Source organism: Humulus lupulus, chromosome 1, assembly GCF_963169125.1.
Source record: "Humulus lupulus chromosome 1, drHumLupu1.1, whole genome shotgun sequence".
NCBI classification, from domain to species: domain Eukaryota; kingdom Viridiplantae; phylum Streptophyta; class Magnoliopsida; order Rosales; family Cannabaceae; genus Humulus; species Humulus lupulus.
Window position 1 is genome coordinate 90,845,107 of NC_084793.1, and position 15,923 is coordinate 90,861,029.

The 15,923-nt window shown below is 34.2% G+C and overlaps 2 protein-coding genes across 2 annotated transcripts; both read right to left on the reverse strand.

The window, feature by feature from the left end:
• Positions 1-1,416: 1,416 nt before the first annotated feature.
• Positions 1,417-14,536, reverse strand: LOC133818163 (endo-1,4-beta-xylanase 5-like). Its single transcript, XM_062250887.1, has 7 exons — positions 14,374-14,536; positions 5,070-5,116; positions 4,663-4,885; positions 3,101-3,267; positions 2,901-2,999; positions 1,945-2,736; positions 1,417-1,848 (listed from the first exon to the last, which is right to left on the reverse strand). The coding sequence occupies exons 1-7, from the start codon at positions 14,534-14,536 to the stop codon at positions 1,498-1,500; spliced, it is 1,842 nt and encodes a 613-aa protein (XP_062106871.1). The 3' UTR covers positions 1,417-1,497.
• Positions 14,537-14,555: 19 nt separating this feature from the next.
• LOC133818173 (uncharacterized) lies at positions 14,556-14,990 on the reverse strand. The gene has a single exon (XM_062250898.1). The coding sequence runs from the start codon at positions 14,988-14,990 to the stop codon at positions 14,556-14,558; it is 435 nt and encodes a 144-aa protein (XP_062106882.1).
• Positions 14,991-15,923: the final 933 nt, after the last annotated feature.

Consider the following 15,923-nt stretch of genomic DNA (forward strand, 5'->3'; position numbering starts at 1 on the left):
GCATTGGGTAAAGTCACCAATTGGCCTCGTATGAGGGGTTGTGTGACATTCAGCATCACTCGGACTCTCATGAAAGGTCCCCATCCTTCGTGCAACGAAGCCTCATCAACGTCCAGGTAACTTGCAAACCAAGAGCCAACCAGATGAGCCAAAGCCCTACTCTTGCTCATGAAAGGGCCGATGGACTTGTATCCAAAAAGGAGAAAAAATAAATTCCTCCTTAGTGACATTTCGCAGAGCAGTTGGTGGGTATAGAACAATGCGATGATTGCTGAAATGCCATGGTTCTCTAGCCAAGACCCTATGCTTATCACCTGGGCAGCCAAAACGAACCAGAAAAATGTCATCAACCAAATCAGATAATATCACCTCATATCTTCCTGTCCATAGTTTTGCCATTTGCTTTTGGAAGGCAGGCCTGTTATAGGATCTATTGGGAACCACTCTGGCCACCAAGAAGTAAATTGTAGAGTTATCTCCATCGGTTTCAGTTGGAAGAGGCAGAGTTTGAACTGTTTTTTCTTGATCAGTCAAAGTGAGGGAGTCATTCATGGAAGATAGTAGTTGATCCATAATGACGAGTCAGAATAGACAGAGATTGAGGGATAAAACCCAGTGAAGGTATAGTTGTTGAGTGTTGAAGGAGTGAGTTCGCAATTCTATTATAGAGTCAGGGGTGTGGATCATGGTAGCCATAGACCTGTGATGGGGGAGAAAGAATAGCCGGATTGGTGGTCAGAGTGGTGGGGGAGACACTGGAATTGGAGAAGATGGTGGTCGGGATGGGTTTCACACGATGGAAAGAAACGAGGACCTGAAACGGACTCGTGACTGCCACAGAGCAAAAGGTGCGCAGATGCTCTCCCAAACAAATATATTTGCCAAAATTGGCACTATAATTAAATATAATTTTTTTAATTACTATGATAAATTTTGTCAAAAAAAAGTATTAATTTTTTTTTTTATCTAATTATTATTGAGTTTTTTTTTAAAAACAAACTTTTTCTATATTTATTATTATAATTATTTTTGTCAAGATAAATTCAATAAATATTAATAATATATACATATATATATGTATCTTTTTTTCAATTTTAATTGACATTATACATTAGAGCCCAATGCTACATATATTCACTACGTGCACATAATTTGAATAATTTATTATAAAATTGATTAGTAAATAGAATTTACTAATAATCAGAGTAAAGTATCAAAATTAGAATGAGTTGTTTATTTAAGTTGCAGAAATTATAATCGAAGTCAATAGTACTTTAGTTTACTTTCGGAATCAGAATATTACATAAATATCCTTAAGTTTATAATTTTGTCTAACTTTAATTTTTAAAATAAGAATAAATTTGTCAATTCATATCACTAACCAGGACTTTGTAGAACTCAAGATAAAATTTCCCTTTCAAAAAAAAAAAAAAGAAGAGAACTGAAGATAAAATCTCTTATTAAGCTTTTATTCGTCGTATTATGTAGACTGATATTTCAGGTATCAATACTTACATGGATGATTTCCAGCGGTTTATCTTTTCCGACCCTTAAACTCAGTCTAGCTGAAGAGTTTGTAAAAGGGTGCTTTACAGTCAGATCATAGTCCCCATGAGAGAGTGAGACATCTATGAATCCTTGACCGTCTGTTCTGGTCTCTTGATCAGCCCCGGATTTCCACTCTTGAATCAGCTTATCGACGACATCTCCAGCCGGAGTGTTCTTGAAGTTTTGATCAGCAAGAACTGTGGAATTAAACCCAGCATAGGCTGGACCTGCAAACATGATTATGCCTTGCACAGCAGGATGAGCATAGCCCTCTCTTAGTATCTCTTCCAAGTACTTAGCCTGTAAAATAAAGAAGCAAAGTTTAAGCCATATGGGGTTCAATTTAACTGGTTCAATCTCTCATACAAGTAAGAAATAGATAGAAATGATCCTTACTTGATTGGGGGTGTTGTCCACAGATACTTCTGTAAGCCAAATGGGAAACTTTGCTGAACCTAAAGTGTCCAAAGCAGATCTCATATAAGCAATGTTTGGTTGATTAGAAGTGAAATGGCCTTGTAATCCTATTCCCAATTTCAAATTAGCATTTCCAGGATATGACAAAATCTCCTCAATTTTCTTCAGGTATTTAGCTGGGGTAACAGCGTTGTCACCAGAATATTCAATTGTATTGTACTCATTCAGGAACATGGTTGTTTGTGGATCAAGCTGCTGAGCTCTTTTATAGTATTCAGCAGAAGCAGTTTTACCAAGTTTATCCTCATAGAAGCTGAAATGCAAATTCTCATTCATAACATCCCAATGAATTAACTTTCCCCTGTACTTAGAAACTACAGAAACGATTCTTCTGGCTGCCGCCTTTCGCAGCTCATCGAGAGAAAGAGAATGAACCCAGTAAGGCTGGTAGATAGGATTGTCCCAGAATATGTTGTGACCTCTAATGGAAATGCCATGCTTTTGGGCAAATTCCACCATGGCATCTGCAGTGGTGTAGTTTTCATGGCCTTGTACTTTCTCAGTGCTGTACCACTTCATCTCATTTGTGAAAGTGGTAGCTGGAAATCTTGATGAGAACCAGTTTTGATACTGGGTACTTGTTAGTATATTGTGGTTCATACCACATCCGAATAGGAATCCTGGTTTGTTCTGCTTGATAGACACTACAGCACCTTGCAATAGAGTTTTATTCTCATGAGTTACTTGAATCCTCACCTTACTCCTTCGAACCTGCCAGTTTTTCCATTCTCACATTTTTCAGAATTAGTGATTTGAGTGTTAGAACACTGCTATAGCTTGGTGTTCACGTTAGACTTTCATTCATTTATGCTCTATAAAAAAATATTTAGAAGCAAAACAAGTGGGATTTTCTTTTTGGGATTTCAGTACTTTACCTTGTTAATGCTTTTTTCTTGGTGAGATCTCCATTGCTTCTGGGTGAATGGTTGAAGTGAAACACTGTCAACCCAAATTTCTACTGATGTATTCTTGCTCTACATTAATAGGGGAAAATCCAAGTTAATTCAACAAAAAAATAAAGTCAGAAGCTTTTGAACATTTTATCAAGTTTGACCCATTATTGATCTCAACTCACCTGAAAGAAAATATCAACAGGGCTAGAGAAATTTGCCACCATGCCACCTTTTAGCAGAGTCCAGCATCCACTCTTAGCTATGGCTGTGCCACCATGTATAAGATGTCCCTTTTTGGATTTAAAGACAACTGTTACATCCTCACTTCCTTCACTGACTTGAATCCCGGCTGATAATGCAAACGTACAATAAGTTAGTCAAATTCATGGACAATAATGTTTGATATTTGGCTCAATTAAAAGCCCTGCAAATGCTTTTAATAAAACTATGATTTAAGTCATGATTGTTCTCGAATTTATTGTGATTGATAGATGATCACTGAAATAAAAACAATTCAATTGTACATTATTATATTCGTAATGATTTTTTTGATTAAATTTATAACAAATTATTTATATTTTTACCTATGAATATTTTGTGGTTTAACAAAGTAAACATGGTCGGTTCAGAGTTTTCAAGTCAATACAAAAAGATGAAAAATAGAACCCCCGAGGGGCTTTTTATATAAAAGAAAGAGTTTTATTTTTCAAATATTTTTTTTTTCTTCAGGACAAAGGATATCCATCCCCATCCTATTCAAAATCTTGGCTATTTATTTTTATCTAGTAACTACAAAATTGTCTATAATTCGAAATAAGTGATGTGACAAATTAATTAAACAATACACAAAAATTATTATAAAATGAAAAATGTGTTCAAAAATGAAAAATTATGCTTAATGGCTACGGCTTGATCCAGTGGGTACATGATGAAATTTTTTTGTTTTAACAATTTTTTATTTTTTTAATATTAATTTTAATAAAATATTTTTATATTTAACATAATATTTTTATATTTAATTGTAGTTTATAAACATCATTTAAATTTAAGTAAAATAAAATAAATTATCTTAAAATTAAAATATAATATTTTTTTAGATATTTTACAATAATAATTATTTAAAAATAATAAAATCATACATTTTATAACTTAAATAAATTTACACTCACTTATTAAAATAATATCATATTAAACATATAATATAATATGCTGTCAATTAGCAACAAATTATTTTTTCTAAAAAATTAGTAAAAAACTTAAATTTAAAATTCACATATAATATTTAATATTATATTAAATATATAATATATAATCTCTAGTTGTTACTACTAAATTCAAAAACTATATCAAACATAAACTTAAAAAAATTATTTAATTAAAATAAGATATTTATATATATATAAAATTTTCACTGTTTTTAAATTTTGTTTATATGCAAAAATTTGATTTTTTTTATTACAAAAAATCAAAGTACGGTCTGTGTATCTACATCAAACATATACCCTAAAAAATGTAAACAAAATCACAATTTCTTTTTTTTTACAAAATCCATGACTTTCTTTAATAAAAAAATTTGAGGCATTTTGGGCGAAGCACAAATTTAGCACGTCTGTAGCTGAATATAATAATTTAATATGCTGTAAACTAGCATTACATATCAAAATTTAACAAGTTCTTTTCTTAAAAAAATAACTTATGCTACATTTAGGGGCAATCATACTAAAACAAATATTAATTTATTTACCTGAGAAAGTATAGATTTTTCCATTCTCAACTTGAACTTGCTGAGACAAACTGTCATATGGGTGTGTTCTACTGTGTGCGACAATGAACTTGTTTCCTTCCTTTGATAATCGTTCCTCTATTTTCCCATTCCCAAACACCATCCACCCTTGACTGTTATGTTTAAACTCTGGATTAACTATTACACCACCTCCATAAAGAGCTCCTTGGGGCTCTTTCACGCACTGTATTTTGGTCAAATATCAATTTTTAAGCCAATGTATAATCTTCAATCAGAATCATTGAATAGTTCTTGATCATTAAAAATCAGTTGTTCTCTAGTATACATCAATGAAAAACAGAAACTAAAGCATTTTTATTAACAAGTTACAAGTCATCGAGGAGAGAGACTTCTATTCTAATACTTGCCTTTGTGGTTGCATAGTAGTTGTATGCTGAAGCATAGAGGCCATGCTCTGTACACACACATATATAATTAATTCACATAAAATAGTAATTTAAATAAAAAATCTACACAGACTCACCATGTTATGATTGTCACTCATTTGTACATATATTTCATTACAACAAGAAACGTTTTACATGTATTCAATTGTACAAACAAATACATAATATAGTTAAGAGAGAAGAAGTGACCTGAGCAGACCCATAAGAACAAGAGTATTAAGGTGCAAGTATCAATGAAAGCCTTCATCTCTGCCCAAAGAAAAAAAATTAAGTGTTTGGGAAGAAAGAAAGAAAGAAAGAAAGAAAAAAAAATGGTTGAATTTAAATAAGCGGAAAATGAGGATTACAACAAGCACAGGATTGAATACCTTTTTATATAGGTACAAACTACACAATACACATATTGCATGGGCGTGATGGGTGTTATCTATTCCTCAATTTGATTAATATTTTCCTCATAAAGTAAAAATAAATTAAAATGGGAATTACTAATTTGTTAATACAGTCAGCACTTTTTTTTTCCTTTTCTATTAGACAAGGATAACAATAGATATTTATGGACAGTATGTCTGTATCCAACCACTAATGCCTTAACAGTATCCTCAATACAATGTATTTTTGTATTATATACAGTGTTAATATATAATATAAGATCTGTAATTAGTATGCAATATCTAGTATCTACTACTTTTCCATAAATTCTGCCTCAACCTTTTTATTTATAATGACACTTACCTTAAAATCTTTTGAATTGGAAGCTGGCTTTATTGTTTTTATATAACATATTTTTATTTAATCATCATAAAATTACTGTCACTAGCTGCCTGGTAATTAGTTAAAATAGCAAGTTACAAGATGTTATGGAAAAATTAATATATATTTAATTATAGATGGAAATATTTATTAGCATATTAAGATAAGCATATAAATGGAAATATTTTTCTTCTCATATTATATATTGAAGTATGTAACAATAATAATAATAATAATAATAATAATAATAAATAAAAGAAAATCGTATGATATTGGCGAAACTAGGCGATTTACTTGTAGTTTTTTTAAATGAAAAAAAAAATCTATATAACTTGATTATTTTGGAAATTTTTACGCTCTTTAGAGTATAAACAATAATTATTAGTGTTTAAGAATAATCATATTAATAAGTTTTAAGTGGGCAAATCTATGTATTTCTAGCATCATTCATCAACAAATCCTATCTACTCATCCATCAGAATTAAAACAAGAAACATTAAGCATCACCACCCTTGGTAGAAACAAAAATAGAATATAAAAGCTTTAAATAACTAGTTGGATTTTATTTATGTGATTTTTTAAAATGAATTATTTATATGAAGTCATTATGAAAATAAGGGTAATTACTATAGACAAACAATAGGAGCATTTAGCCAGATACTTGGAGGAAAATTATTGGGCTGCTTGTTGGGCCCACATTGAGAGTGGTAGCTAGTAAGCCCAAATTCTGAGCATGTTTACTACTAGGACCAACTTTGACATGGTAATATCCTTGGAAAAGGGAGTTCTCAAAGTACCCATCGGCATCCGTTGTCCCAAACCACGTCGTTTCTTGGTTTCGACCCATTCACGCATGGCAGAGAATATATTATATTTAATGGGAATAGTGAAACCAAAATATAATTTTAAGCAAAAAGTTACGATAAACAAGATGATAGATAAAGAAGTGTTATAACTCTACTGCAAAAATACAAGTAAATAGAAATAGAGAATGATAGATATATTGATAGTACAACTCAAAGTATAACAATACAAATAAATATGTAAGATAGAAGCAAAAAGTAAAAAATGTAGAAGAACAAAATAATGAGAATAACAATAGATAAAATCTCACACTCACACAACTAAAGTGTAGAGTAATGATGATCACCAACTTGAATAAGGTTCAAGACTTTGTCCAAAATCTTATTTCTCCCTAATCTCTAAGCATTAAGGAACTTCTCAAGGAAATAGTTCTTTGCAATTATCAAGCATCTTTGGTGTATTTTCCAGCCAAGTGCTTTGTGGATAGAAAATGGTATGTCTTACAAGTGAGCATTAGACTCCCATTTATATAGTTTGAGATACCCTTTGAAAATGGTGTGTCTTACAAGTGAGAATTATGCTCTTATTTATAGAGTTTGAGATACCCTTTGAATTTCAAATTCCACCAACCCCCATGGCTATTACCAATATTTAATTGGATGTTTATGGAATTAAAATTGAGATTTGGGAGTTACTTAGGAAGTTAGAACCATTCAATTTGGAAAAAACTGAAAAGTGGTTTTGGCCGTCAGCTTCACCAGCCACGACCACGAGTATCAGTGACCGCAACCACTAACCTCTGTCCCCCATGCTGCAACCAGGGATTATCAGTGGCCGCGACCACAACTCCAATTTCAGCAACAAAATTTTAGTTTTTCCAAAACGTCTCAAACCCTTTCCCACATGATTTTGTAACCTACATACACCTAATGGGAGTTAAAAACGTGTCTCCAACAACCATATTTCATAATGACTTTGTGAAATCCAAGCTCAAATGCGTAACCCACAATCTACACATTACTGGATAATATTTGGGAGTTACAAATTTGTAACTCCAAAATATGTCACATTTGGGCACACACATGTGTCCAATTTTGTGGTTCTCAATAATATGTTACAAGGTGTGACGAATCACATTTGTGTGACAAATCACATTTTGTCACATTATTTAATCTAACATTATATTATTTAAAATAATATAATATTCCTCCACTTAGATTAAATAATCACTTTTTGTAACACTTATTTAATCAATCAAACATTATATTAAAATATAATATTCCCCCACTTGATTAAATAATTACTCTCTATAGAAACTTTTGCATTGGTGCATAAAGTAAAATGTCTTTCGACTTGAATTTTACCTTAGTGTAATTATCATAAAGTTTGTTGAAATTTTGGTTGACGAAGCATTGAACTATTATTCCTTGATAACAAACCGTTGATAACACACACACACGCATTTGCTATGTTCACTTTAGACCTCAATGTCTCACTTTTGCACCGTTAATGATCATGTGCACATTCCATTCATAGACTTTTCTTGAGAATGACTCTCAATTCTCACGAGGGGTGGCACCACCTCTAAATCTATATAGGTAGAACTCTTACAGTATTTTGTTACCCTAAAATACTTGTGTTTTCAAGACCGAGTTCTATTAAAAAATCCTTTCGGTTTTAACCCTCATTTTGGTAACACACTAGTACTCATATCTTAGATGGGAAAAAATTTGAGTACTACTACTATTCACATGATTAACTTGTTATTACCTATTGAACCTAATGCTAGTATGGTTACTAATATTAAGATAAGTTCTTTAGGGAGTCTAAGTCTCATCCATTGAGATGTAGAAATAATTCCATTTGAGTCATTTCTTTTCTCATGTATGCATACTTAAACACTCTCATTATTTTATTCTAAACCTTGTTGCTAGCTATAGTTTGATTAAAATAGTTACACCATCAAAATAGTGAGTTTGACCATAGTCAACACCCCCACTATTTTATTCTTCAATATCCAAGATAAATATTTTCTTGAATATTAATTATAGAAACTTCTTTGTTTTTAAAAATTCTCATGTATGTTTTAAAGTGATTCATTCTTGAATCAAAATATTAAAACACAATAACTTTAGATACCAAGCATATCTAGATTTATCTATTCTATACACATATAGCCAAAGTGATTTAGATTGTGGAATTCCAAATCACCTATTTGGTAGGATGACCAAATTAATCAATTATTATCAACAAAATAAATTGATTAAATTTGGAGCATCTCCCCCACATTTCTCACATAGTGATAATAAAATATCACTTTAAAATTGAATCTCTTCATTTCTATTAAGTCCTTTATCCTCCAAGATAAATCTAAACTTATAATTTTCAAAGTTCATCATGAGTCCTCAAGCTACATGATAAGCTCACAATAGATTAAAATAAAATAAAAACATCAATGTTAGTTTATTTTGACTCATTTACTTGCAAAAGCAAGACACACTTATTTGAAAGTAACTTTCACTTGGTTCGCTTTCTTTTATATATTTCACAAAATGAAATATGTGACACAAATTCCATTTGAAAAATTCTCAAGCAAATAATCACTAATTTTTACTTTTCGTTGTCTAAATAATCTCAAAATTACTTGAACAACTTTTGTGCGTTTTCTAAGAGTCTTTTTGAGATTCTTTTCAAAACACTACTTTGACATCCATTGATTTTTCTCACTATGATCAATTTGAAGATGTCAAAACACGTAAATCAAAGAAAATAAACCCTCATTAATTTATTTAAATATTTTGATTTCTTATACTTTAAAATTGGTTTTACAATTAAAAATGTCTCATCATTGAGATTAAATTGATCATATCACCATTTTATTATCTTTAACCAAAATGAACAATATTCTCATCAATTCATTCACTATTTTTTGTTTTAAGATTCAAAATTGCTTATCCAATTTTGTAATGTCTCCTCATTGAGACATTGAATATTGAAGAATTATTGTCACTAAATAATTCTCAAAATATATTTCATTTGACCACACTCTAGACTCCAAGTCTATTGAGTCAATATGTCATCCTACAATTTTGGAATCCACCTTGATCCATTTTTCTTACAATGGAAAGACACTTCCACTAAAAGATGTAACCCTCTTTGTTCATCTTTTCTTATCTTATAAGTTGAGATGCTCAACACTTAAATGAGAAATTTTAATTTTCTCAAATTATTCTTTTATTTACCAAATAAATAGCTACTAATCACATTAATAATCATATTATATGACTCTTTATTAATATGTAAATATAAATTACAAATATCATACTCAAATGATTTCACATTTTTATTGATTCACAAAATCAATATATTTATACATGTCATATAAAACTCATAAAATTGTCATTCTAATAATTTCCTATTATCACAAAATAAGACAATTATATAACATGTTAGCATATTACCCAATAATCTATTAGATTATTTACACAATATGTTAATTAATCACATATAGCAAAACCAAAAGATGTTGAATTATCTTATAATCTAACCACTATTTGCAAAAGCAAAGAAGATTAGAAAACAATGAACCTCATTTATAAAATTTTCTTCTTCTAATTTTTATCACTATATGAAAGTCATTAGATCTTCTAAGAAAACCAAAGAAGAACATTACCTTATCTTACCATCTTTTCAAAGTTGGATTTTCACAAGATCTCTATGGTCTCTCATTCCATTGAAAAGGAAACTAAGCTTTTGGTTGTTAGATAATATATTTGTTGACGCGGTTTTTCGCCAACAGTGTATTAAGAAATAATAAGGTAGATTAGTGCTTAATAAACCGTAATGAAAAACAAATGATTTCACTCAAGAACACATAACTTTTACGTGGTTCAGTGGTTAAAATCCACCTAGTCCACGAGTTTATATTATTGATGTTTATCTCTCTTTTTTGGCAGAGTTTCAGTATTACAGAATAATCCTCCCTTTTCCGTCCAATATTCCCAATATTTATAAGGGAATTTCATGGATAGGTTTGGGTTACTGCGTGAGTCAATCACGCAATTACATAATTATTACATTTAATACAAATAATTCTCATTTATATTAGGATATGATCTGATCACAAGGTAAATGTATTCCTAATATATGGGATATTAAATATGTCAGCTTGGTTATAAATATACGTATAAAGGGATCCTGAATCTCTGGGGATCCACGGATATGCAATATACTAGAACTACCATGAGCTGGATATCTCCTCCAAGCTCGTGCTTCAACAACCTTCGTGTCCGTAGCTCGGGTTAAACCCAGGATGCCTAACTCCACGTGCGATCACATGAAACTGGTGTTGTCCACGTGGATAATAAGCAGATATCATTCCCTTGGTTATTTCTTCGTATATTTATTCGCCAGCTGTACCCGAGCTGAGTGAATGAACTCGTGCTAAAAGTAGGGTACAACATTTTCCCCCAAGCTCCTGCTTGTGTATGACGTCGTCACATTCTGACCTACACAGTAGGAGCTTTTAGACTTCCGTTACACAAAACCACGCCTGCCCACTACTCAAGTACTGGACACGTGGTGTACCACGATTGGCGTCTGTTCGGGTTTTGAGGACTGCAATAATTGTCTTGTCACTTTTTTGCCGCCGTTTGGTCTATTTAATCTTGACCCTTGGATCTTGAACTAACCCAATTGGATGGCCCAGATTAATCTACACAATTTACATATAAAAAGGATGGCCAGAGTTCAAACTTCACCACCTTTCATTTAAAAAAATTTCTTTTCTGCACTTCCAAGCCTTTCTTCTTTTCCAAAAATCCCCAAAACCTGTTTGTTGTACCCAGTCACTCAAAAGCTTTCCAGGAGCTTCCTGTCACCGAGTCTACAGCTTACCGTCGAAGAACACACTGTAAGTATCTCATTTTTTTGGTTTGAAAAGTTTTTTCCTCCTTTTTTTTCAATGGAATTTCTGTTCTTCACCACGTTCATCTGCAACATTCATTATAGCTACTGTGAGGCTACTTCTAAATGTTCGTAGAGAATAGGTCTTGACTTAGGTTCGGGGGGTGAATCCAAAAATGTTTTAGAAATAAGACATTCATAAAACTGGGAAATTTCTGGGTAAATGTGGGTAATCTTAATGGTGCATTAATTTAAAGAATAACCATTTGGGGATAAAAGAAATGAAAGGTTTTTAGGTTTAGAACCAGATAGCTTAGAGGTTACGTTTCTTGGGTGGTTTTGCACTAAACCGCCTCCCAAAGAAAGTAGTAGTCTGGCATTCTGACACATGGATCCCTAAATATCAAGGGTCTGTTAGGAAACTGAGGCGTGTATCCTAGAATATCGCATGGCATCACACGATGGGGCTGAGGCTAACCTTAGCTTGTATAACAAAGTAAACCATTTCCCACTTCGTACTCTCGCGTCACAGTTTTAGATCATCTTAGGTCGCCTACTAATTAGGTCGTTCTGTCCTTAGGCGATTTGATGACTCCTCAAAATAAGAACGCCTCGAGCTCATCCTCCCAACAGATGTGCAAAGGGAAACAGATCGCCCCAGAATCTCCCACCCCGCACTTTGGTCCGATGGTGGGGAAGGAGATCGTGGTCGATCCCAACGCATACTTCAAGGCTGGGCGTATCATTTCCAAGATCAGGACTCAGGGGAGGGTGAACAAAATTATGTTGAGCCACAACATAGAGGTCGGAACCGGAACGCTCTTAGTTCGACCTGCGTTCGAAGGGGAGCGGAGCTGCTCCCCTCTCCAAGACAACTTCGCAGCTTGGAGTGATGAACATCTGAAGGCTGGGGCCTTCCTCCCCCTGGACCAGTACTTCGCAGATTTTTTAAATTACGTGAAGCTGGCTCCATTTCAGCTCCCCCCAAATTCGTACAGACTTTTGGCGGGGCTGAAATATTTGTTCCTGAAACACGAGTGGGAGGTCCCCACTCCGGCAGACATTCTTTATTTCTTCTGCTTCAAGGCAAGCTCCGACCAGAAAGGACGTGGTGACAGATTCTACTACCTCACACGATTCCCTAACTCGACCTCCGTCATTGAGCTTCCCAGCCATCAAACAACTACAAAAACTTGTTCTTAATGTCAAATGGATTCCGGAACTGCGAACACCGCTACTTCAACCGACCTCGTAAGTCTCCTGTCCTTGCAAATTTAGCTCGTGACTTTCTATTCCTCTTAAGATATATATTTTTTATCTTAACTGAATTTGTTTCTCGTGCAGCCATATTTGCGAGGACGGGAAAGTTCGTGACCCTCGGGGGTCAATATGAGAGACTATCTGGGCTTCCCCCCCATAAGAAGGACTACCGCCAGGTCGTGAATGACGTCACGATGCTAGCCTGCCAGTTGATTAGCGAAGGCCAACACTGGCCTTAAGGACCCGGTCTATCCTTCCGGCGATCCCCGAGCTCCCATACTCTCAAGAGGCCCTGCCAGCCATTGAGGGCAAGGAGGATGAAGAGGACAAGGTGCCTCTAGTGCGAAAAAGGCAGGCTCCCGAGGCTATCCAGGAACTCGACCTAGAGTGAGTCGCATCAGAGGCAGTAGCTGGCCCCTCCGTCCAAGGTAACCCATACCCCTTTAGGGACTTAGATAGGGCTGTTGCCGATTTTAGGTTAGTTCGTTTTAATCCAAATCAACTCATCCACCGCCATCCTTATAGCCCGGATCAAAATATAACCCTGCTCCAGTGCGTAGATCACCTAGTGGTACGCTATGACAACAGTTATCCTAAGGGCACAATCGTAGTAGATAACACTTTAAACTTTAGATCTGCCATTTTTGAAGAGTATGGGACCAACCGTAGGACCTGGCCTTCTTTGCTCCAGGGTGCATTTGCCCCTGGATTTAGACAGTATGTAAGGACTCCAGCCTTGAGGAAGGACCTGAACCTGAACCCCTTAAGATCCCATAAATATTAATTGTAGAATCATCCTTTCTTCCATTAGCTCCAAGGCCGGAGGTCGTGATAATAGACTCCTCCCCCAGCCCGGAGGGTAGGATCGTTGTTTATTTTATTTCTTTATATATATTTCTAACAACTTTATTTCTAAACTAATTCAATTTTGTTCTTCCCAGGCAAAGAGATGGAACAACCCAGAGCTCCTGACCTCCGAACTGCTTTCCAGACTAAGAAAGCCAGCTTGGGGCTCGTTGTAAAGAGGCTCAGGATCACGAAGAAAACCCCCCTGTAGCGAGGAAAGACACGAGCTCAACTCGGGAATCAGTTTCGGTGAGTTCTGTTACCGCTACAGTTCCCCCTCCTCCTCCTCCACCTCGATTCGTACCTCCACAGGCTCAAGTGATACAAGCTGAGCCCCCATCTCTTACTATCCTAGCTCCCACTGTCCGAATACCAGTAGATCCTCAAGACCTGGGGAAGATCCCTGAAGCCTTTTGGGGTATCGTTTATGAGACTGCGAGCTATATGGTGGGGCACGCCTATAAGGCCAGCTCGAGGCCACTTGGCTTTCGGTAGCTCATGCAACCCTGCATAGAAACACTTATGTGAGTTGTAGCACTAGAATCTATTCACCAAGTGTTCCTAGGTACTGAAGCTAAATTAACCTCAGAATAGACCAAAGTAAGAAGCATACCTTTCTTTGCACGCCATGCGTGATACTTGGCACAATCTTTCTTCACATGTCCAGGCTTGTTGAAAAAAAAAAAAAAAAAAAAACCCTCTGAATCCTTTTGTTGTTTCTTTTGGACTGGACCTTTAGCAACTTCATTCTCAAATTTCCTTTTCTTGCACTTATCCTTAGAGGCAGTGGCCAAGTGAGCACTTCCAGTCTTGTCCTTTTTTGTCCTTTCTTCCTCTTTCACACAGTGAGAAAAGCTCATTGAGAGTCCATTTCTCCTTTTAACAATCGTAACTAATTTTAAATTGGTTAAATTGTGCAGGAAGTGTTAACAAAACCATAAGCACAAGCACATCATCAGAAAGCTCAATCTTAAGTGTCTTAAGCCTTGAGAGAATATGATGCATTTCCATAATATACTCCCTTACATTTCCTTGACCCTTATACTTCATGGTCATCAAAGAATCTAGAAGTGTTGTCATTTCAACCTTATCGTTTTTAGCAAGACGTTCCTCAATTTGTTCAAGGAAATTCTTGGCCTTAGTAATCCCTTCGGATTCTGTGCCCCAAAAGGCTTCTGGGATGTTGTGTTTCATAATCATTAAACTCATGCGATTTGAACGGTCCCACCTTTCAAAATTCGCTTTCTCATCACAGGTGCTTTCCATAGTGAGAGGTGCAGGTTGTTCATCCCTTAATGCATGGTCTAAATTCATACATAACTATAAATAAGTTCCTTTTCCAATCCTTGAAATTGGTCCCATTAATCATATGAATAGAATTAATATTAGCTGATATTGAGGCAGCAGAAGATGAACTAGCTGAATATAGAACAAAACAAATAAAACAAGCTCACATCAATATGCATAATTCAAAAATTGGTTAATCCCATCTCAAGATACCAAACACAACATTAATATCAAATCTTTGGACAATCATATTAAATGTAAGCGGTACTCTTGTAGTAGCAATCAAACATTGACAATAAATTTTGTCAAACAATATGTCAATCTTTGGACTAACATATTGCTCACACAAAATACCTTATAATTGTCACATACTTATCACCACAGGTGTGTATAAAATTCAACGAAATATTCACTTACCTTTGGGTCAGTTAATATATGCATAAATTACAAACACACAAGCATCTTGATATTTTAAATAAATTAATCTACATAAAAGATGTTACTTTGGCAACATACTGTTTCAATTAATCTATTCAAAATATTAGACATCCTTAAACAAATTCCAAAACCAAAATTTAAATTTAATTGTTTCTTAAAAAATTATTATAAACAAAGTGTTAACATATATACATACATAAGACAATTCTTTTATAGGAGCTTCACTTTAAACCCTACTGGTAGGACTCTCAGTGTTTCTCGACCCGTGAATAGTTTTCGGCGTGACTTTTTTTTATGACCGTGTATATTGTAGCTATTTAGAGCATTCTGCAAATTTTCAGAAAATTCCTAATAGTTTACAGTACCAAAAACTAGGTTCAAACATGTTGTTTTCCATGCGTATAAAAAAAATTAGTCACGCGTGCAACAACATGTTTGAATCTAGTTTTCGGTACTGTAAACTATTCGGAATTTTCTGAAAATATGCAAGATGCTCTAAATAGCTACAATATACACGGTCAT